This window comes from Cornus florida, unplaced genomic scaffold, assembly GCF_030987335.1.
Source record: "Cornus florida cultivar Cherokee Brave unplaced genomic scaffold, ASM3098733v1 CherokeeBrave_3.0.0_Hap2_Chr04, whole genome shotgun sequence".
Lineage (NCBI taxonomy): Eukaryota > Viridiplantae > Streptophyta > Magnoliopsida > Cornales > Cornaceae > Cornus > Cornus florida.
In genome coordinates this window covers 96,160,984-96,183,101 of record NW_026775574.1, presented here as the reverse complement: position 1 = coordinate 96,183,101, position 22,118 = coordinate 96,160,984, and the positions used below count along the sequence as shown (strand labels likewise).

The 22,118-nt window shown below is 34.4% G+C and overlaps 4 protein-coding genes across 4 annotated transcripts; 3 read left to right on the top strand and 1 right to left on the bottom strand.

The window, feature by feature from the left end:
- Positions 1–2,229: 2,229 nt before the first annotated feature.
- On the top strand, positions 2,230–3,094 carry LOC132302357 (24.1 kDa heat shock protein, mitochondrial-like). The gene is made up of 2 exons (XM_059799195.1): positions 2,230–2,457; positions 2,593–3,094. Exons 1-2 carry the CDS (start codon positions 2,301–2,303, stop codon positions 2,919–2,921), a joined length of 486 nt encoding a protein of 161 aa, XP_059655178.1. The 5' UTR covers positions 2,230–2,300; the 3' UTR covers positions 2,922–3,094.
- A 2,013-nt stretch (positions 3,095–5,107) lies between these two features.
- Positions 5,108–6,031, top strand: LOC132302356 (heat shock 22 kDa protein, mitochondrial-like). Its single transcript, XM_059799194.1, has 2 exons — positions 5,108–5,337; positions 5,450–6,031. Exons 1-2 carry the CDS (start codon positions 5,178–5,180, stop codon positions 5,800–5,802), a joined length of 513 nt encoding a protein of 170 aa, XP_059655177.1. The 5' UTR covers positions 5,108–5,177; the 3' UTR covers positions 5,803–6,031.
- Positions 6,032–7,785: 1,754 nt separating this feature from the next.
- LOC132302355 (uncharacterized) lies at positions 7,786–8,580 on the top strand. Its single transcript, XM_059799192.1, has 2 exons — positions 7,786–7,969; positions 8,103–8,580. Exons 1-2 carry the CDS (start codon positions 7,819–7,821, stop codon positions 8,429–8,431), a joined length of 480 nt encoding a protein of 159 aa, XP_059655175.1. The 5' UTR covers positions 7,786–7,818; the 3' UTR covers positions 8,432–8,580.
- Positions 8,581–15,993: 7,413 nt separating this feature from the next.
- Positions 15,994–17,863, bottom strand: LOC132305434 (probable F-box protein At1g44080). Its single transcript, XM_059803075.1, has 2 exons — positions 17,708–17,863; positions 15,994–17,094 (listed from the first exon to the last, which is right to left on the bottom strand). The coding sequence occupies exons 1-2, from the start codon at positions 17,861–17,863 to the stop codon at positions 15,994–15,996; spliced, it is 1,257 nt and encodes a 418-aa protein (XP_059659058.1).
- Between the last annotated feature and the right edge of the window lie 4,255 nt (positions 17,864–22,118).

Sequence of the window (22,118 nt, the reverse complement as noted above, 5' to 3'; positions counted from 1 at the left end):
GAGACTAATGATGTTTTAATTTATGTGCTGACTATAATATAACATTAATGTAGCTATCTATAAATCCTTATTTGGAGGGCTTTTCTCCTCTTTCAGCTATATACGTAGTATTAATTAACCTCAAAAACACTTTTTGACTGGTTGTTCCGTCCTCTCTTCAGTTTTGATCAGGTCCAATATTGTAGTGATTAATACCCCGCCAAAAACAAAAATTCATAAAAATTGAACACCATCCACAAGGGTAGAAATGTCAATTTGTTTTGCTGGTCAACCAAGAAAGAAATGGGGTTTCATCTTTGAAGCCAGCTTACCTGCAAAAAAATCCGGCAGCAGGACAGAGCCAGGTCTGTGACTCTATGCAGTGGGAGACAGTAGGTTATACCATTTTGGCTTTTCTCTTTTCCTGCACATGCAATGTGTTAGTCCTTGCTTTGGAAAAAAACATAAAAAATAAGTAAAAAATAATGTACAAAATAAATAAAATAAAATAAATCAAAATAGAAATCTGAATATATACGTAGTAGCTTATAGTTTTTTTATTTTTTTCGATCTTTCTTTTTTCTTCTAATTCTAAGTCTCTTTATGCAAAACTAGGTCTACTTTTATCATTTTTCTTAGTCAAGTAAAATTTGTATCACATTTGTGCTACGTTCGACATTCTACCCTTAACCAACAAAGATTAACATATTGCATAATTTAAGATATATGATACATATGTGCGATTCAAATGACAAAAGATATATTACGTTAACGCTCTTTTATTAGCGTACAGTACTAAATCATATTGAGATCAAAGTAATATAAATTTTTTTTTTTTTTTTTGGTAATAGATTAAAAAGAAAGAGAACTTGAACACGGACAAACTTGTTAAGAGTGGTGGTCACTTTATCAATTAAGTCACTCTCCAAAAGTATAATGTACATTAAGAAAGTATTAAATATAACATTTTATCTAAGGGTGTTTGGTGCACTGGCAAAGGGAGGAAATGGAAGGGAAGGTGATGGAGGGGGATTAAAAATTTGTGTTTGGCAAAAATTATTGGAAGGAAAGGGAGGGAAGGGAAGGGAAGGGTTTTGAGGGTTAACACAAGCCTTCAACAGTAAATTTCTTAACCTCCCAAAAAAGGGAGGAAATGAAGGGAAAGGGAGGAGAGGCTTGGTGTGTGATTTCAGATGCCAATTTTGCCCTTGACTACATGTAAATTTAGTTTGCAAAACAAGAATTACAGACCTTGATTAGTTGATTTAGCAGTTGTAGAGAGAGAGGGGGGCAAGCTTGAGAGTTGAGAGAAAGAAGGCCAGCGGCTGAAGCTTGCGAACGACGGACCCGAATCGAAACAGCGGGCGATGGAAATTGATATGGGTTTTGATTTTTTGAACAATCTGAAATGATGCCGATATGGGTTTTGAAGTTTTGATTCTTGCAAACAAATATATAAACTGAAATATATGGGTTTTGAACTTCTGATTCTTGTAGTAGTTAACTGAAATATATGGGTTTTGAACTTCTGATTCTTGTAGTAGTTTGCAGTTGCACAGAGAGATAGAGAGAGAGAGAGGGAGAAGTTCAGCGTTGAGAACGAGAATAGAGAGATGGAGTCGAGAACGAGAATAGAGGCTGAAATGATTTGCCCTAAAAAAATTTTGCCTTTATATAGGAGACAAATAGATATACATATATATATATATAAACTTATATTTTAAAAAATAAAAGAGCATAATAGTAAATTTATTAAAATAATTCTCCTTCCTATCCTTCCCTTTTTTTTCTCTTTCCGTTTCTTTTCTTTCATTAATCAACCAAACATAATACCAAATTAAAATTATCATTCCCTTCAATTTCCTTTCATTTCCCTCATAACTAATGTTATCTTTCTCCTTCAAACCCACTTTACCAAACATACCCTAAATACTTGCTTTGTGGAGCTTACTATGAATTTATTACTGATATAAATGGTACTAAATGTAATAATTGGAATTGTCTAAAATATAAAGGTTGCATGCTTTTAATAAATTGTACTAAATGTAATAATTGGAATTTTTTTTAAAAAAAAATTGTCTCAAATATAAAGGTTGCATACCGTTTCTGTACACTCTACGTATGTGGCCACGTCGTGGTTGAGAGCAGAGTGGTAATTCCAAAACTTAATTGAAAACCATTTCAGGTCCGTCCAATTAAACCTCACCCTTTCTCTTTCTTTTTTGTTTCTCTCTATGTAGCTGTACTCGTCTCTTTCACGTTCACTCACAATCTCTCTCACACACAGTCACACGAAACCTCATAAAAGAAAAGCTCCATCAATGGCGTCTTTAAGACCTCTCACCACCGCGTCAAGGTTGTTTTCCATGTCCCTCCGCCGCCTCCACCACCACCGCCACACTGCTTTTTCTCCCGCCGCCTCTCGCTCGTTCTGTACGGGCTACCCCTTCAAAGGAGATCATACCCAAAAGACCTCCGGTACCCATCTTCTTCTCACTCAAGTTAATTAATTTCTACCGTACTGTTAATTTCCTCTGCAATCTATATATATCTACAATTCTACATATATATATATATATATGATATATCACTGCTGTTATATATGTGATATAGTGGCAGGGGAGCCATATCGTGAGTTGAAGCTGGTGAACGGAGGCTTCTGCTGCATCAGATTTGACGTACCGGGTCTAACCACAAAGGATCTGAGTGTGTGGATGGACGATTCTGGCGGTATAAGGGTCGAGGGAAAGTGCCAGAGTGAGCCCAAGTATGAGGAGGAGGGAAGGTTCTACGGAGCCACCATTCCACCATGTCCGATGGTCTTACAAATGGACCAAGTCAAGGCTGAGTTGAAGCATGGTGTTCTCTGGATTACCATCCCACTTACCGAACATGCCAAGGAGCCAAGAATGTTCCAAATGTTGCAGAAAAGTGAGATTTGATCCATCTTTGATTTGGAATTTTAGGTTTTTTTTTGAGTTTTCGGATATGGGTTCTTGGTTGATTTTGTTCATTTCTGTTTTTTAATTTGTGAAGCTGTCAAGGTGCTACTGGGAAATCTGTCTGAAAATGACAGCTATGTTTCATATATAATATTTGGATGAATGAAGTAGTACTCTTTGGTTTGAAGTTAATCATTGTAATTTTTATTTTCTATCACCTTTTGTTGAGGAATTTTCTTTTGTATTTTACAATCAAAAAAAGATAGTGGTGGTTGATACATATGTCTTGAAAAAGTAGTGCTATTTACCGGACTGAAAAACCCTAGTCATATAATGGCTCCATGTGGCTGTCTACTGGTGTAGAGTGGGACCCATTTTAAATTCATAAAATCGTCTGCCCATAGTTTGGAGAGCTTTAGGCAGTTCTTTGGACTGCAAATGTATATTTTGTTTGGGCCTAGTGGGCCAATTTTCTTTTTGGGCTGTATACTACTTTATATTTATAAAATTTGAAATTAACCTTTCAAAAAAAATAAAAGTTCGATAAAAATTATTGTATTGAATATAGAATAATTCCACAAAGGACAGGATTTCTCTTTTGAAAGGGGAAAAATAGTAAACTTTGAATAATTATGAATGAATAAACCTTACCTGGGTTTGGTTTATGAGAAAAATAAGAACATTAAATAGCCTCCAATCCAAAATCTGATCCACATCAACAAATCCCATATAAAAGGTCACAATCAACATTCTCCTATCCGAAATTTGAATACAAAATCTCAAAAAAATAAATTAAAAAGAAGTGCAGAAACTTATCCGTAGAAGTCACATTTTTCTCTCAGAAAAACATCTTTTTTTCCCCTCTTTAACAACCTATAGCCATAACAAGGTTAACACAGACCTTCAAACTATTCTCAATTTTTTTTTTTTTTTTTTTGGAGTGAAAATTTTCTCTGTTCTCCTTCAACAATGGTTTATAATCCAAGAAAAAAAAAAAAAACAGTTCCATTTGAGTCTTTTAGTGAAAAAATAATTTTGTAAAGAGAATAATTTATAGCAAAAAACAGAGGAAATTTACAGTCTACAAATAGAGAAAGAGGTGAAGAAATCACCGAGATACATCTCACAGTGAAAAATGGTGACAGAAAACGAGGAATTATAAAGAAAAAGGAGGGATTAAAAAGGAAATTTTTGTCTAACAAAATATAATGCATTTAATATGTCATGAAGACTTGGTACTGCTAATAGTGTATTGCCACGTTAAAGTAGGTTTTTCAATCGGTATGAAATTGTCGTAAAAAATATCATGTTCTTTTTTTATTTTAATCGTATGAAGGACATTTTAGTTATTTTATGGCTCCATCAATGGCCGAATGAGGGGAGGGGAGGGGATTTTCAAAACCTATAGAGGGTTATATGAACTTAAATGCATACTGCAATGGTGTCAAATACTCGGGACCCTTTGAAATAATTAAGAGCAATTAATTACCTCTAATATATATATATATATATATATATATATCATGGTTCACTATGTAACAAACTCGGGCGAATATCGTTATAAACTGGCTTAACTAACCTGTTCATAAAGATGTATAATGGTATCGACCTTTGAATATATCATAGTTCCCCGTATCGCCGATACATGATGTTGCGTTCAGTTCGTAAGGTCCGATACCGTTATAGACATCCATGAATCGATCGTTTTACACCGATATTCACCCGAATCTGTTACATCACGCTCGCAAGCAATAACGCAACCGATACCGCGATTGCAAACAATGATTATAATAAACAATAAACACATTTGTATATATGTAGCTTTATATCTATTTATTATTGACAAAGAATGTACAAAATCTAAAAAAAAAAAATTAAAATCATGTGCTTCAGTCAAAGATCAAACACAATTTCATCCAAGGCTACTAACATAAGCAAACCAACTTAGAAAAAAAAAAAAAATAAAAATAAAAAAAATTGCTGGATCTAGACCAGAAGTCTAGAACCATCTCTAACTCCTATTAGTACATTCATACCTAATTATGTGAATAAATTTTATACTCATGGTCGAATTTAACTTTACAATAAGGTTGCATACAGTTTATGTGGACTCTACAGTCCAATTACATGGCCACGTCATGGTTGAGAGTACTGTGTAAATTTGTACACAAAACTTAGTTGAAAACCTTTTGAAGTCCATCCAATTAAAAATCTCTCTCTCACTCTCTAACCAGGACTAGAGAGAGAAAACACACAATGGCATTGTGCAGAAAAGCTGCAACCGTTTCAAGCTCCCTTGCCATCTCCCTCCGCCGCCTCCACTTCCACCACCGCCTCGCTACTTTTTCTCCCTCCGCCGCTCACTGGTTCAGTACAGGCCACCCCTTCAATGACGAGCACACGGAAGACCCCGTGGGTAGTAATCATCATCATCTCACTAAATTAGTTTCTACAGTACTGTTTCCTTTACGATCTATATCTATATACATATATATATGTTGATTGAGGAGTGTGTTGTTTATACACAGCAATGGAAGAGATTTATCCGAAACTGGTGAAAGACAGCTTGTACTGCTTCAAGGTGGAATTGCAAGGTCTAACCTCAGAAGATCTGAAAATATGGGTGGACGAGAACAGAGATATAATTTTCGAGGGAAAGTGCAAGACCCAACCCAAATTTGGTTATGAAGGAAGGATCTACAAAGGCATCATTGAAGCCAAATCAAAGATGGACTGCGATGTGGATCAGCTCAAGGCTAAGTTGAAGCATGGCGTTCTCTGGGTGACTGTCCCGCTCAATCAAGAGGCCAAGGAGAAGACAATGAGCAGCCCACGCCAATTCCTCTCGGCCTCCGCCGGGAAGGTATTCTATACTTGGTAGCGATCAAACCCTAGAAATTTTTTTTTTTTTTTTTTTTTCCCCCGAGAAAAGTTTGATTCGTCTTCGATTTGGGGTTTAGGGTTTCTATCAATTGATCGATGCTGGCTTTTGGTTCTTGTCTGCTTTTATGGGTTTGTTTTTGGATATTGTTGAATGACCATGAATGTTTCGTTTTGGGGGTGATTTAAGTTGATTAATTTCTAGAAATGTTAACTTGTGGTTAATTTTATATGTTGTGCTCTTGATTTCATATTTAACTTCTGTTGCAGTTGTCTCCTCTTGAATATACATACATACATATAATTTATATACGGAGTATATACGTTTATATATATATATATAATACTTATGAGGTGAGGAGCAATGGGACAAAAAGTGAACCAAACCGTCTAAATTGTCCGCAAATTTATATTCGTGGCAAGAATATTTTTTTATATTTTTATTTTTTTTTATGGCAAGATAAGAGGGTTATGGGTTACTAGTTTGAAGGGAATGAGGATGGTGTTTGTGTTTGAGTGACATAATTAAGAGAGTGTCTCGCTGTCATAATGATCGGTTATTTTTTAATGATAAAAAAAATTATTGGCGTTCATATAACTCATATCCGATCAATTAGCCTAATCATAGCCATGGAATAATGTAAGAGCACCATCAAATATCGAACTAATCCACTAATGCAAAGACTTGTTACTTACGAGCAAGGATTCCAATTTTTGTATTTTTTTGAAGCGTTATTACTTGTTTATTATTGACAAAAAAAAAACACACCGCATATAATTATGGTAGAAATTAAGAAATTGTAGTAGATACTTTCTGCTTTCTTAATTATTTAAATAAACTTTATAGTAAGGTCAAATTTTTCGTGAAAATAAGCAATAAATTAGTTACAACAAGGTTGCATACCGTTTTTGTACACTGAAAGCTCCAAGCATTTGGCCACGTCGTCACATCGTTGAGAGTGCCCGTGAGGGCATACCTGTCATTTCATATCCAAAACTTAATTGAAAACTCATTTCAAGTCCGTCCAATTAAGAACCCCCTACCGTCTTCCAATCAAGGAAGCATAGTTAATTCTTACCTGAGAATAGTTAATACTTAACTGAATTAATTATGATAAACTAACTAATCCACTTATAAATTATCAATAGGTTATTGGCCTAGGGATATTATTCTCTTACTTTTTAAATAAATGTTAGAGATAAGGAATTCGAACATCAATGGAGATATGTGTGTATGAGTATCAACTAAAAAAAAAAAAAAAAATCACCTATAAACTACTACTATATACCAATGTTTACATTCACCTGAGTTAGGCACATGCAATTAATTAAAGTTTAGAGTAATTCAGTAAATTTATTGAGCTACATATTGTCATTGGTAACAACTTGATGGTCAAGTCTCTAGTTCTTATCTTTTACTTAAACCATCATCTATGTCAAAATCAAAGCCTCTGGAGCGTTTGAGGGTTTAAGCCACACATTGGAGCAATAACAATCACAATTCACAATACACATTATTACAAAAAAAAAAAAAAAAGTATATATATATATATATATATATATATATATATAGAAAAATTCACAATTCACAACTAAAATTATAAATTGGAATTCTTCTTGATATTTGGAATAAAAAAAATATAAAAAAAAAAAATTGAAAGAGGATAATTTTGAAATTAAAATTCAGTACCTATGAAATCCTACTGTTCCAAACACACTTTAGCCACATGTGACATGCCTTGATGAATAAATTTTATGCTAAGGTCAAACTTTACATGAAAACAAGGATTTTAACTATAACAAGGTTGTATACATTTTGTGTACACTCGACGGTCCAAGAATGTAGCCACGTCATGGTTGAGGGTACCAGCGAGGGCATACCTGTCAACTCATATACAAAACTCAATTGAAAACTCATTTCAAGTCCATCCAATTAAAAAGCTCTCTCTCTCTCTCTCTCTCTCTCTCTCTCTTTCCATAACCACACCAGATAGAAATTAGAGAGAGAGAACACAAAATGGCGTTGTTCAGAAAAGCTGCCACAGCGTTTGCCATGTCCGTCCACCGCCTCCACCGCCATCACGGGCTCACTGCCTTTTCTCCTTTCGCCGCCCACTGCTTCAGTACAGGCTATCCCTCCAACCCATGTCATCCGAACAACCCTTTCAGTAATCATCATCTTCTCACTTCTACATTACTGTTTCCTTTACGATCTCTCTCTCTCTCTATATATATATAAATACACATATATAAGATTCATATAGTGTACTGATTAATTGTGTGTGTTTTAATTATATATAGGAACGCCTACACATGAGGTGAAGATGGTGGATGACAGCTACATCTGCGTGAGGATTGACGTGCCGGGTCTGACCTCAAATGAACTGAAAATGTCGCTGGACAAGCACAACTTCATAAGGTATGAAGGAAAGTGCAAGAGCGAAGCCGAGTATGAGGATGAGGGAAGGTGGTACGGAGGCACCATTGAATGTTCTCCGAAGGACTGCCACATGGACCTGCTCAAGGCCGAATTGAAGCATGGCGTGATCTGGATTTCTATGCCATTGAATGAAGAGACCAAGACGCGCCTCAAGAAGCTACGCCAATTGGGACTTCTGAAACGTGTTTGATTTGGGGGTTTTGGGTTTTCTATCAAATCGAACCCTTTAATTTGATTTTGGTTCCTTTTCGATTTCTATGTTTCTGATCCATCGATCGTCCATTAATGTGTTCGTTTAAATGCTCTAGAGAAGCTAGCAATGAGAAAATTTTAACTTTATTCTGCGCTTTTCTATTATTTTATTTTTTACTACTATTTTCTTTTCCCCCTATCTGTTAAAAAGACAAGTTTACTCCTCCGTATTTGGAGTAATTTTTAATTTACCCATTAATTGTTGCTGCTTAGTCAACAAATCAATTTGTTAATGTATGTTTTTGTTTAGTTTTGGATCATATGCATGCTTATTTCAATTTAATGAAAATTTTGTTTTATTTAATCGTGATACTGTGATAGAGAGACAGAGGCTTTAATTAATGAATTTTGGTTTTATTTAACCACTTGAGATTGACACAGATTGATTTTGGTTTGGAATGAAATAGGCTGGACAGGGGTAACCCTGGTACAATTTACAGAAATACAAGATAAAATGCAAGTTTTATGGAACAAGTAAGAGCATCTTCAGCAATATGTTAACCTATATTACCACATCAAGAATGTATAAAAGAGTTTTGTATTTTACACAACTTTTTACATGGCCAAATCAACATATTTCATTTTTTATCCATCTTTTTCATTTCATTAAAAAATCAACCATATATTAAGTAAGTCTGTAAAAGTTAAGGAAGTCCTGGAGATGACACATGGTTGATTATTATTGGGAGATATATTTTAACACAAAAGGTATAAAACATCCGTTGGAGCTGTAAATTCATTCTGACACATCAGATTTGCACAAATAATATACACAACAGTTGGAGATGCTCTAACTAATTTACACAAAATAATATAGACAACGGTTGGAGATGCTCTAAATAATTTTTTAATCCACACAAATTTATTATTTTATACTCTTTTTTATTATTTTAATTATTAATTAAGAATTAATTACACTTAATTCCTCGTACTATTTGTTTTAGTGACACATAAGGTCCCTCGTATATAAATGGAATTACATCTTACCCACTCGTGGATTCCGACTTATATAAATAACTTGGACTTGTTTTGCATGTATTCTTTAGCCAGGTAATATGAACTTAAAAATAAAATTTTAGAACCATAATAAATATTTATTATTGATAAAGAATGTATTAAATATCCAATAAAAAAACGTAGTAAAGATTAAAAAAAAAAAAAAAAAAATTAATTCTTAAATTTCAATGCATCATTAGATGATTCGCGTGGATATACCCAAGTGGATAAAGACTACAGATCAAACACAATTTTCTAAGAGCATCTGGCAACACCTTGGTCAAAGGGTCTTTTTCTCCATTTGGGCTCCCAAATCCGCGGGCTCGTGAAAATTTGGCGGGTCCACATGGCCTCTCGGGCTGACTCACGGAATACGGCGAGTTCGAGCCCGATCGCTATTTATTTATTTATTTATTTTTGATAAAACAACATCGTTTTGATCCGAGGAACCTTGTTTTCTTTTTGACATCTGGGAGCAACAGCTCTAGCGGGCCATAAGGACATATTTGGCAGTAAGTATTTTTGGAAAAAACCTAAAAATGGGTGATTTATAGCTCTCTTTTTTAAAAACAATAAAAAGAAAATAAAATTCATTAAATGAAAAATATATTTTTTAGGCAATGTTTGTTCAAAAAAAAAAAATTTTGATTTGGGCCAAAAATAAATTAAAATACCTTTTTTATTTTTTATTTTTTATTTTTCCTTAAAAAAAGAATTTTTTAAAACTTTTTTTTGCTTTAAATTTTAAATTTCAACCACAAACAGTACATGTGGCCATTAAGGCATTGTTTGGCTGTACAGTATATATATATATATATAGTATAACCCTATTTGGTTATAAACATAGTGCTATTCCAAATTATGTGCAACCCCATATCGGAATAAAATGTGATATATATAATTTAACCAAATATGACCATTGACTGTAGTCAAACATGATCGTTGGAGGGTAATTTGGGCATTATAGTTTACCTTTTTTATGATGTCAACAAAAAGTATCTCTGACCATTTTTGACCGTTAATTGTGGGAGGAGATTGATATGTGTCAAAAAAAAGTAAGGGGTCTGACTGAATTTTTGTAAATGTGGGGAGCCTTTGAAAATTTGACAAACCACAGGGGTCTAATTGAATTAAACCCTTTTTATTTTCTATCACCTTTTCTCAGGAATTGTCTTTTGTGTTTGGCAATCAAGAAAAGATAGTTGCGGTTGATAACGTGCGCCATATGTCTTGAAAAGTTGAAACAAACTAATTGACGGAACATTCATGTGCTGTTAATTCTGAACCATTATATGTGTTTTCTTGAGTGATACACATTGGCTTTACAAAATTTTCAACAAATAATTGACGGAACACTTTTGTGCCGTTAATTCTGAACCGTTATATTTGTGTTTTCTTAAGTATACACAAAAGCAAACTTACTATAACTTTCCCCAGAAGCTGCGAGAATGTCAATGGTAAATTCTGGCTTCTCTCCTCTTTCTTTAAAAATTATGGCTCTCTCGTCTTTCTTTAAATAATCAATACTTTTTTGTTTCTTGACAATCAAACAGTGTCATACATACATAATACAATATTCATACACTATTTATCCATAAATTTTTCTTGCAATTTTCTTGGAAACCAAACAGGCCTCATTTTGCTATAATTGACTGCTAACAGCGATACTCGATTAAACATGTCTGATTTTGCTATACATGTAATAGTACCCACACACTATTTATCAACCAAATTTTCTTTCAATTTTCTTGGAAACCTAACATGCCTTATTTTGCTATAATCCATTTGTTTGGTTAAACATACCTGATTTTGCTATTTTTGCAAGTGTTGTTCATCACTGCCAAACACATTGGCACACATTATATTGAACATTACCCACACACTATCAATCCATTTTTCTTGCAATTATTTGTTTAAATAATCATGAATAGGTAGAGCACATTTCTTGATTGAAGAGTTAGTAAAAAAAGAAGAAGAAAGAAAGAAAAATTGAAATAATTGCTTCATTATTCTACCTATCAGCTTTTGGTCCCATTTTGGATTATTTGCCTCATTTTCAGGACAAATGTTACGAGTTGACATCACTCCCTCAATACACAACTGATTAAAACTTTATACACATGAAGTAATCGAGTCTTTCTTGTGATCCCCTCTTGGTGTGTGTGGTCAGATTCTCAGCTGGAAGTGCTAATTCCAAAATTGGCTCCTTTTAGAGTCATAAATCTCCACTCTTCAGTAATCAAGACATTCAATCCAGAGGCTCTTTATTAATTAGTAGAAAGCATGATCAAAGAAACTCAGAACACATTTACAACTCTTCATTAGTCACACTTAACCAACCAAGATTTTCCAATCCCAATCTTTTCAGTAGGCCTATCCCAGCCTTTTCTAGTAGCTTATTAATGCATGACAGAAGTTTTATTTCCTAGCTTTAGGAGTATAATAGTAGTGGATGACGAGTTTTTGGAGACGTACAACTTGGGGCTAGAAGAGCATGTAATTTTCCATTACTACACTACCATAGGAAAAGTTGGATTTTTCCGAGTTTTAATACGCCAAAGTTCTATCTCAAGCTAAATTCCTACGCGTGACTATTTGTGCTTACAAACTGGATTCAGAATGTACATTGTCAGAAGAGGTTACATCAGGGTTGTTGATATCACTATAGTTGTTGCTATTTTACCTAGGTTTGTTGTTTTGTTTCATCCCCTGTTCAATCGTACAAAGATGAATAAACTGAAGAGTACAATAATCTTGAATTATGCATTTAATTCGTGTTTTTCTGTAATTTTTCAATCTATAGATTCAAAAGTAAAATCCTCCTTGTTCATGTATACAACAACTAAATAATGTTTTCTAATTCAATGCCAATGGCTATGACATATAGGATGAATCTTGGATTATGCATTTAGAAATCACAGAAGAAAAATGATTCAATTTTTGTATTCAATTTTTGTATTTTGATACATGGTTCCACAAACTAATTTACAAACAATTAGAAATCCATACATACTAGATTTGTGAAAATCCTTTAATAGTAAAAAAATGACGAAAACACTCTATCTTCTTCTATAAGAAGCAAAAAACACTCTTGTTCATGAAGATATAAAGAATTTCAATGATAGCTCATATTCTGTGTGTTTTTCAGACTCCTGAAATCCATAGATTAATATTCACACACTAGAGCTAGTTAGTAAAAACCTTAAGAAACAAAATTGCCACATTGAGAAAACTGTTAAGAGTGAAGTAACAGTAACATGTTACAGACCAACATAGTTTTTCACCAAAAGCTGCATTTGAGTTTTTCACCAAGAACTTGAAATTACATGCATTATATATAATTTTCTAATGCCAAAGCTTGTTTGTCTTTGGACAAATTGCATCATTGGACAAATATAGGTATTGTATCATTGGACAAATTGCTGTATATGCTAAAATATAGGTCGGGCTGAATATAGGTATTGTATCATTGGACAAATTGCTAGAAGCATTTTATCACCCTTTATATCTTGATATTTCATGAAACGCTATGCTATGGTTACCATACTCTAGGGATATATATAGTCCCAATCATCAAACAAAAAGAAATCTACAATGCTAATAAATTTAATATATAAAACATTCATTAGGTGAAATTCTAGTCTAAAATATTCTACTAGATTATGTAATTTTTTCTCCATATTTCTACAATTCTTGAAATCAAATAAATTATTGTATATGCTACAATATATACACATGGTGTACAAATACTATTAGCATCGATCAATCATGTGCTTCAATATACTAGAGAATTGGTAAAGTCTCATGTAACTATCAATACATTAAACGTATGCTTCAAAGTTAATAGTCTCATGGAAAATAAACTAGTTTGAAGTGTCAAAAGATACAGGAGAAAATTACAAAATTTTTCAAAATGTAGATGATAGAATGAAAGGTGATGAAATAAAAAAGAGAGGCGTAAAACAGAAATATGATTCCAAAACCTCAAAACTATCTAGTCTTTTTATAGAGTTATAGGTCTGCCATATTAAATATGCAGACTAAGTTGATGGCAATAAAAACGTGTGATCGTGTGAGTTAAATTAAACCCAACGAAAGGCAGATTTGATTATATGCGGCCATGTGGGCTAGGTTAAACTTCAATAAAAGGGTCATCCATCTTTTAATAAAAGATATTCAGCTAAATTAATGGAGGATAAAATTGGGACAAATAATTTACAATAAAATTGGGCTCATATACGAAAAATATTGGACTAAAATTTTTAAAATCATATATTTATAGTTGTAAACCAATATTGCATGATTCATGAATATTGGCAAGTTTTGGCATTGCTTGGTGCTGAGAACAGTTTTCTATTATGTAAAAAAAAAAATTCTGCTTAATTCAGTTTTCTGAAAACTCAGTTATAAAAAAACGTGTTTTCAAATAACTGTTTTTTATTATTCTCTGAAAACTGTTTTCTATTATCTGAATTCTTGAGAACTGTTTTCAGAATTACAAACCAAGCAAGTCATTTGTTTTCCTTAGTTTCTTGAGAGTATATTTTTTTTAAAAAAAAATTAAAATTAAAAATTAATTCTGTTTACTATTTTTTGAAAGTTTCATCCGTATATTTCTTGTGATAGTGTATTGAAATTTTATTGCTTTCAATAATTGGGATGTTTAGGGTTTTACCCTGACTAATTTTGATCTGGTAAAATTTAGACTGTGTCCACATGCTTGGCCCTTAAAGAAAAGTTTGCACAAGAAGGAATCGAACCTGAGAGTTAAGACCTAATCTCATGAGACACTAAGACCCAAATCTTTTTCAACAGTATGAATTTTTTTTTTTCAGTGATCAAATGTAGGGTATAAAGAACAGTTGTTATTTCACCACCCATAGTTGATGTTGTTTTAATTTAATTAAGCGATTAGCACTTGTTTGACTCATTTTTTTTTTTTTTTTTTTGAAAATTAAAGCAATTACACACATACCCTATCTCCACAGAGTTTCGAAACCTGGACCTCCCTTTTGGAGGGAAGGGGAGATACCGCGCTGGGCCAATTGGTCATTTGGTATTATTTAATTCATTTTACTGAGAATGGCTATGATAGGTGAAAATTAGCAGACAATTCAAAAAATATTTTTAAAAGTCATGATTCCATAAAACAATCTTTAAATACATTTATATCTGAAATTCTATGTGAAATGTGATTTTTTGTTTTTTTGAGAGTTTCGAGAACTATTTTTAAATAGCTTAACTGAAGGAGCCCTCAGGCTCCAGCCTCTATGAAATGGTAAACCTGATTTACATATGCCCACGAGAGAAGCCTGCCCCTCAGATTGCCTGGAAAAATTTAAAATTGCCGAAATTGCGAGCTCTTGCAATATTGTCCATTGTTTATTGTTGGGTTAGTTAGAATGTACCAAGAATTTTAAAACAGTCGTATATCCTAATTTTTAAGTTGTTTCATTTTATTTTTGGGACAGTAAATAAATAAGAGTTATGGACATAAGATACCGCAATACGGAAAATTTTAAAAAATTAAAATATAGGTACCGGTAGGATAAGGTAATAAAATATATATTTAAATAATTATATATATATATATATAGAGAGAGAGAGTACAAAATTTAGAATATATTCATGACTGCATTTAGATTCACAATTTTATTAAAAAAAAACGCTATAAAAAATTATTGCATTTAGATTCACAATTTTATTAAAAAAAACGCTATAAAAAATTATTATATATATATATATTATATATATATATATATATATATATATCAATACTTCTTTTTAAAATAAAATTTGAACTTTTCATAACAATTATACCATGATAATATGGTAAAAAAAGTTACATCTTAATATTTAAAACTTGTTTAAAATTTATTTCAAAGTATATGAGAATTATCAAAAAAAATATATATATATTTTAAAATTATAGATATGTCTAAGAATTATAGATATGTCTAAGAATTATCGGACGCAATGTGCAAGTATAGAAGAGTATCAATATTTGGTACGAGCATGAAAATGTTTGTCACCCTGCAAAAATATATACACTTCTTACTTCGTCCTGATATAACATCAAAAAGTTAAATATGTCTTCTGAGGCTACTAGCTATAGAATTGGACAATCCTGAACCATGAGTAGACGTATTGCAAGAAAAACCTACGTTCATGGACTTCTTTGACCAAATTGGACTCTCCCCGGCTGCTTCAGTAGAAGCTCCCAAGTAATTACAAAGGGAACTGAAATTTTTTCTGCCAAGAGAAGACATATAAGATTCCTTCTGGCAAACACACAAGTGTGGAAGGCAGCGGGAGATGAGAAGTGACAGTGCACTATAATGTTACATGACTGCAAGTTTGAATTTATATAATAAATTATCAGAGCATTAAAAAAGCACAAGAATAAATATAAAACAATCATACATCATTGCTTGGTCTAGAAACAAAAGGATTGCATTAACTCTTAAAAGAAGGTCTTACATGTTGTAAAAAATATATCTACATTCAGTCAACACAGGAAAGTTCATCAACCCATATGAACCTAGAGGAAAATGAATTGATCCTACTTAGAAAGTATGGGTCAATGCTTCCCTTGTCTAATCGAAAAAGTCCCATGTCACGTAACTCACTGGGTCTATCTTCTTCATGAAGATATGCATCAAAATTGTCATCTGTGAAAAAAATTGAATTCCCTTTGAACCCATGTTTAGCAGCTGAATAAGATTTTGAGCAGCTTGTACCCAAGAACAACATTTTATCCCCTAAGCTCTTGATCTCAACCCATTGTGGAATGCTGCAATCTAACTTGAACACCTTGAACTGAACAGTTCGGATAGGGCACAATATTTGTCTATCATTCTCGGGTTCATAATTCCAAATTCTCAAAACCATAATCAGATCCCCGTTAGATGGCACCAAGTACATAGTTTGATTTTCACCTAGCGGAACTTTCTGGCCATCCACAAGGAATATAGGAATAGCAGTTTCACGATCTGTAGGAGAAACCATATTGATTCTTGTTACTTCACCACTTCCTAGTCCATTAAAGATGCTGAGGTTCTCATCTCTCCTGATGGCATATAACTTTTCCTCATAGAACACAGCATCTACATGTGAAAATCCTCTCTTAGTCGAATCCAAGATGGACCATGATGTGTCTCCTGGTTTACAAAATGCCAAATTCCCATAATAACATATTATCACAACCATGCACTTCCCAGCTGCAAGGTTATCAGAAGTGGGTGCACAAGATAAAATGGATTTTCGAATGAATATTTGATCATCAGAACCATATAATGGCAGAGTTGTCTGGGATGGAAGATGGATTGCGTCTTTATTGAATGGGTTGAAGAGAAAATTCTTAATCCGAACTTCCTTCGGCAACGACAGGATATGAGTGAAAAAACTGTTACTCTTAGTTGGAACAGCAAGAGACATCAGCAGCCAACCATGGGAAGATCCAACGCAGAGAGCCCCGCGTAACTCAGGAGGCATCTTTACTCCATGGACACTACCATCCAAGAGGCTGAAGAAGTTAATATTTTCTCTGCCTATTACTTCATTCAGCATTAGTAAAGGGACTGAAGGCCCGGTTGAATGTTCAAACTGCCACAAATTTGTACCATCTTCTTCAACATCATTACTATTGCTGCTCTGGTGATTCCTTCCTCAAAGAGGAATTGTGAGCTCACCACGATCAAAAGTCTTGTTCGATTGGAACTGAGAAAGCAAATTAAAGGGAAAGTTAATAAATTTGTTTGAAACAACCATGTAAGTTTAGGATCAATAAACTTAGTTGTTTGGTTCTATATATCATAGCAGTTTCAAATTCAGAACATTTGAGAATTGTTCAGACAAATTGGGGCAACAACATATATGACTAAGACCACCACTTTATACATAATGATCTGTTTTAAGACGTCTAAACAAATTAGGGCGGACCTATATGGTTGAAGATTTCATAATGTTTGATCCTAAAGAGCACTATATTTAACCAATTGAAAAGATATATATATATATATATATTCAAAATATTATGATAATTGGTTAAAAAATCAATAGATTCAAATTACAAACTCGTCTCATTTGTAAACAACAATCCCCACAAATATAAATTATTACGAATGGATGATGATTAAATAAGTAGGATGTAACGGTAGAGCATGGCTGAAGAATAATCCACACACAAAAACACACATTCATAGAAATTATTACGAACAGATGATGAGTCTAGCGGATCGATGTTTTCAGTGTTGTACTCTGAATCCCCTCTTTCGGTGATGGAGGGTTGTTGACCCATCAGCTTTCGATGCCGCAGCTTTGAACCATTCAAAGTCTCGCCCGAAGGAAGCCATTCACCCTTCACAACTTCCATGAAGACGATGGATTGCAAATATATATATAGTGGTTCTACTCTAGGGTTTCCACTGTAACAGAATGGTGATATGAACCCTAATTTCAATATGGATTGGCTGGAAATAAGAGTCTAATACAATTGGGGGCAAAAAATTAAATGGAGATTGAAGCGTGGTGGTCGACTTCACCACCAACTTTTTTTCTACTCTCACTAAAAAGAGTATAGAAAAGATTAGTTTTGACACGGGTGTGAGTCTGTGACTCAATTTTTTTCGGAAGAGTAATTACACTTCATATTATAATTTACCTTTGATTAGAATTTAAAAATTTTACGACCTTGTTATTTGATTTAGTTATTTTTAAATAGTTTTCAAAATTTTAAAAATATAAAACTAATTTTTCTACAACCCACAAACAATTGTCTTCTAAAAACATGTCCTTTTTAACCCATTTTTTTGAAAAAAAATCTAAAATATGGATGAATTGTATGTGAATAATAATAGTTTTGATTCAACCGGTTTGCTTAATTATAATAGTGATTTTACATAATTCAATTTATGTAAGGTAGTGAGTATCATGACGTCATATAAAAATTCATATTCAATTTAACGAATTCAATTTATTCAATAATAAGTCAAATACTTGTGTTTTTCTTACTTTTACTTTATTTGATTTAATTACTATTTTTATCAATCTCTTTGACAAAAAATTACACTAGTCTTGGTGAATTGAATTTCTAATAAAAATAATAACAACTGATTTTAAATTTACAATTTCTAAAATTTTTATTAAAAAAAAAAAAAAATCATTCTTTTTACGGTTTCACGGTAAGAAAACAAGGTTATCTTCCATGAAAAGCTTTAAAAAAAGAAAAAGAAGGAAAGATAATTATTCTTTATTGCTACTTTAAGAAGATTGGGACAAAAATCTTTATTGCAGTTTCTGAAAATCTTGCAAGAAAGCGGCTAGAAAATAGTAAAATTTTTCTTTCTTTCTTTATCATTACATTCCTTTTTTTTTTTTCTTTTTTTTTTTTTTTCAATTTAACTTTCTTGTCATCCATACGGAATAAAACAAATATGCAACTTTCTATGAGCACTTACTAAATTAAAAATGATTGGTATATGTTCAATTATCAGATCAGATATGATTGGTAATTAAAAGACAACGTGTTAATTTATTATTGGTCCACATTATCGGTCAGAATGGTGTACATCCTCACTAATGAGGATCTAAGTATTGTCCTTTTTGAAATATGCAATACATTCTAATTCACAAACAGAATAAACCAAAGTTGCGTACATACTCATTTTCTTGGCAACCAAACACTAAACCAACTGATTTTATTTTTTGGATCCGTCTTTACTTCTTGAAATATGCATTACTTTATAATCCACGAACAATTTAGAGCTTAGGTTAATTGTCAGAAATATCTCAATTTCGGTTCTGATCTTTGCTCATCATACACGCGCCAACACACATAAGAACAAAGTGATTAGCTTTACTCATATTTTTCTGTAATTTTTCAACCTATAGATTCAAAAGAAAAACCCTCCTCTGTTCCTGTGTGCAACGACTTATTATAAAAATACTATAATACCCTTTTATCTGTAAAATAAAATAATATTTAAAAACAATGCAAGGTAAGATTACTATTTTAGACCATTCCCAAACTCTTTTTCCTTACCATTACGTCTCTTCCACCCCTGCAAAACGGTTGCCTCTTCCACCTCTGCAAAACCCAAATTTTCTTCATCACCACCACATCCTCCTCCACCCCCTTCCATTAAAACCCATTTCCCAAACCAACAGAATCAAGGCCGAATCCTCCACCTTATTCTTCATCGAGGTCAAAGAACTCAACCCCAAGCTCCACCTCCCCCACTTCCCCTCCGCCGACGCCATCATCATCGAACGCACCTCCGCCTACACCGTCATCGTTAATTGCGTCTCCATGTCCCCTACTTCCCCTTCACCGACACCATCATCGTCGCCTCCGCCGACACCGACACAAAGTCCCTGACATTGAGAAAAGCCCATTGTCGTTCTTCACCGATGTTAAAGAACTCGACCCCAAGCTCTACCTCCCCCATTTCCCCTCCGCCGACACCATTATCATCGATCGCGCCTCCACCTCCCAAACTTCCCCTCCGCCGACACTATCATCGTCGATTTGTTCAGCGAAGACAAACCCGGTACATTAGTTCCAACTCTGGTAAGTTCTATTCCAGTCCAGCAAGCAGTACAGATGGCCAACCCACTATAGCGAGCTCTGACACTGTACAAACCAAACCGAGACCCAAACCAAGAATTCTCGGTCGGGCAAAACTCCAAGCAGCAACAAACTACAACCCAGAGTAGCAGCAGCATCACAATCTGGCATGCGCTACCATTGAAGCCGTTGAGCTCTGATTCAAGGCCGTTTTGAAGAGTTTCAGACAAACCCAACCTACAAACCCATTTTCTGTGATCTTCAAATCCTTCCATCAACGTCAACATCTCCATCATTAGCAACATCTTGGTGTTGAAGATAGGTCTTAGTAGGATGAGGAGATCGTTTCACGTAAACCAAGAAATCTGAGACCAGTATTCAAGTGGAGATCCAAGCAATATAAGGGACTCTTCAACAGCAAAGATTAAGAAAGGGAAGGCTGACCTTGGTACCCAGTGGACTCGAGCTCGACTATGTGAAGTTGTTAATGTAGTAGTTATCTTCCTTAAGGCTGATTAATGCTCCTATTTATAGTACTTACTCTCTCGGTCAACATCTCTTAGTCTTTTGAGTGAACCTGACTTTACCCAAGAGTTTGGGGGTCTCTTTTCCAAACAGATGGGACGTTGACAGATGGATCGCGACACTTTGCCCCCCAGTCCAAAGAGATAATGGCACTCCTTAATTAATACAGATCTTGTCAAATGTCTTTCGTAATTAATGCATTATTTATTACTCCTGGCTCGAGCTCAGATACCGACTGTCCTTTTCCCTTTGTATTGGCCTCGAATTGAGGCAATACCTTGGATCTTAGCCACCTATCCACATGTCCTCAGATTCTCGATCCTAGCATAAGAATGGGCCTCATCTGAGGTTCTGCCTTCTCGACCTCTCGAGGCCGCATTCTGACTCTCATTTCAAGGTCCTTCTATCCAAAGGAGGGGGGCTCGAGAAGAAAAAGGCTCCAGCAGGAAGCGACCACAAACAAGCAGAAATGATGGGCCCATCCGACTGGAGCGAGGCGCATCTTCAGGAGAAGAAAGGTAGCGACCCCCTCCTCGTTCAACAAGTCCAGTCACGGGACAAGTAGCTCGAGGATACTTAGTCCCCTCGGGGGGGAAGGCGTGCCAAATAAGTATTGGCCAGGTGTGCCCATTTTCAGTGGTGGCGCCACTTGGATAGATGCCGTGGCGCCATTATCAACAACCAGGTGTGCCCATTTTCAGTGGTGGCACCACTTGGACAACTATCTTGGCGCGATTATCAACACTTTGTTAGTATCTTCTTCGTCCATGGTGACCCGCACCGTATAGATGATTTTAATCAACCAGGCATAAGCCTTGTTTGCCTCACCTTTTATTCTCAAGCTCTGCTCTCGTCGCGCGTGAAGCTCACTGTTACTTGTTTTTACTGCATTCGGTGTGGGGGTGGGGGTGGGGGTGGGGGTGGTGGCTTTGGGTGTGGGGGTGGTGGTGATGGTGGTTTAGGTGCTGTAGAGTTGTGCAGTATGTCTATGGTGGCAGTGATGTGGCCAGGAGTCCCTTAGAAAATGAAAGAATAGGAAGAGAAGGGTAAATTAGGGGCTTAAAATTTATTTTATGTCAATTTTGACCAAAAAGTTGTGAGATGGATTTATTTGCACATTTTTAAAATTTTATGAACTGAAATGCATATTTTTAAAAAATAGGAACCATTTGTGCACAAAACCTATATTTCAGGGGGGTTTTCTGCACTTAACCCTTATTTGATTTAGTAACCTGCCGAACCATGTGACACCTGCTAAGCTAAACACACACACACACACAGATATTGTTTAACATCTTCAACAGCTGCGTTCGTGGATCTAATTTCACCGACAAGCTCTAAAAAAATCTTCCATACCGAAAGCCGTTTAACCCAAACCACCACTATCATCGCCGAAGTAATCCACTGCCACCACCATCATCCCCAAAATAATTGAATCATAAATTTTTTAAAATTTAAATAATTAAGATTGAACCAGTCTAGCCACTGCCATCACCGCCGTAATAACGTAACCAATCTAGCCACAAACATTTCTCAA

What these genes read in the sequence shown, in the direction of transcription:
- LOC132302357 (XM_059799195.1), top strand. Translation starts at nt 2,301, where the DNA reads ATGGCGTCTTTAAGACCTCTCACCACCGCGTCAAGGTTGTTTTCCATG. An exon ending in TCATACCCAAAAGACCTCCG is followed by an intron (nt 2,458 to 2,592) that starts GTACCCATCTTC and finishes TATGTGATATAG; the next exon opens with TGGCAGGGGAGCCATATCGT.
- LOC132302356 (XM_059799194.1), top strand. Translation starts at nt 5,178, where the DNA reads ATGGCATTGTGCAGAAAAGCTGCAACCGTTTCAAGCTCCCTTGCCATC. An exon ending in GCACACGGAAGACCCCGTGG is followed by an intron (nt 5,338 to 5,449) that starts GTAGTAATCATC and finishes GTTTATACACAG; the next exon opens with CAATGGAAGAGATTTATCCG.
- LOC132302355 (XM_059799192.1), top strand. Translation starts at nt 7,819, where the DNA reads ATGGCGTTGTTCAGAAAAGCTGCCACAGCGTTTGCCATGTCCGTCCAC. An exon ending in TCATCCGAACAACCCTTTCA is followed by an intron (nt 7,970 to 8,102) that starts GTAATCATCATC and finishes AATTATATATAG; the next exon opens with GAACGCCTACACATGAGGTG.
- LOC132305434 (XM_059803075.1), bottom strand. Translation starts at nt 17,863, where the DNA reads ATGGAAGTTGTGAAGGGTGAATGGCTTCCTTCGGGCGAGACTTTGAAT. An exon ending in ATCCGCTAGACTCATCATCT is followed by an intron (nt 17,095 to 17,707) that starts GTTCGTAATAAT and finishes AATTTGTGGCAG; the next exon opens with TTTGAACATTCAACCGGGCC.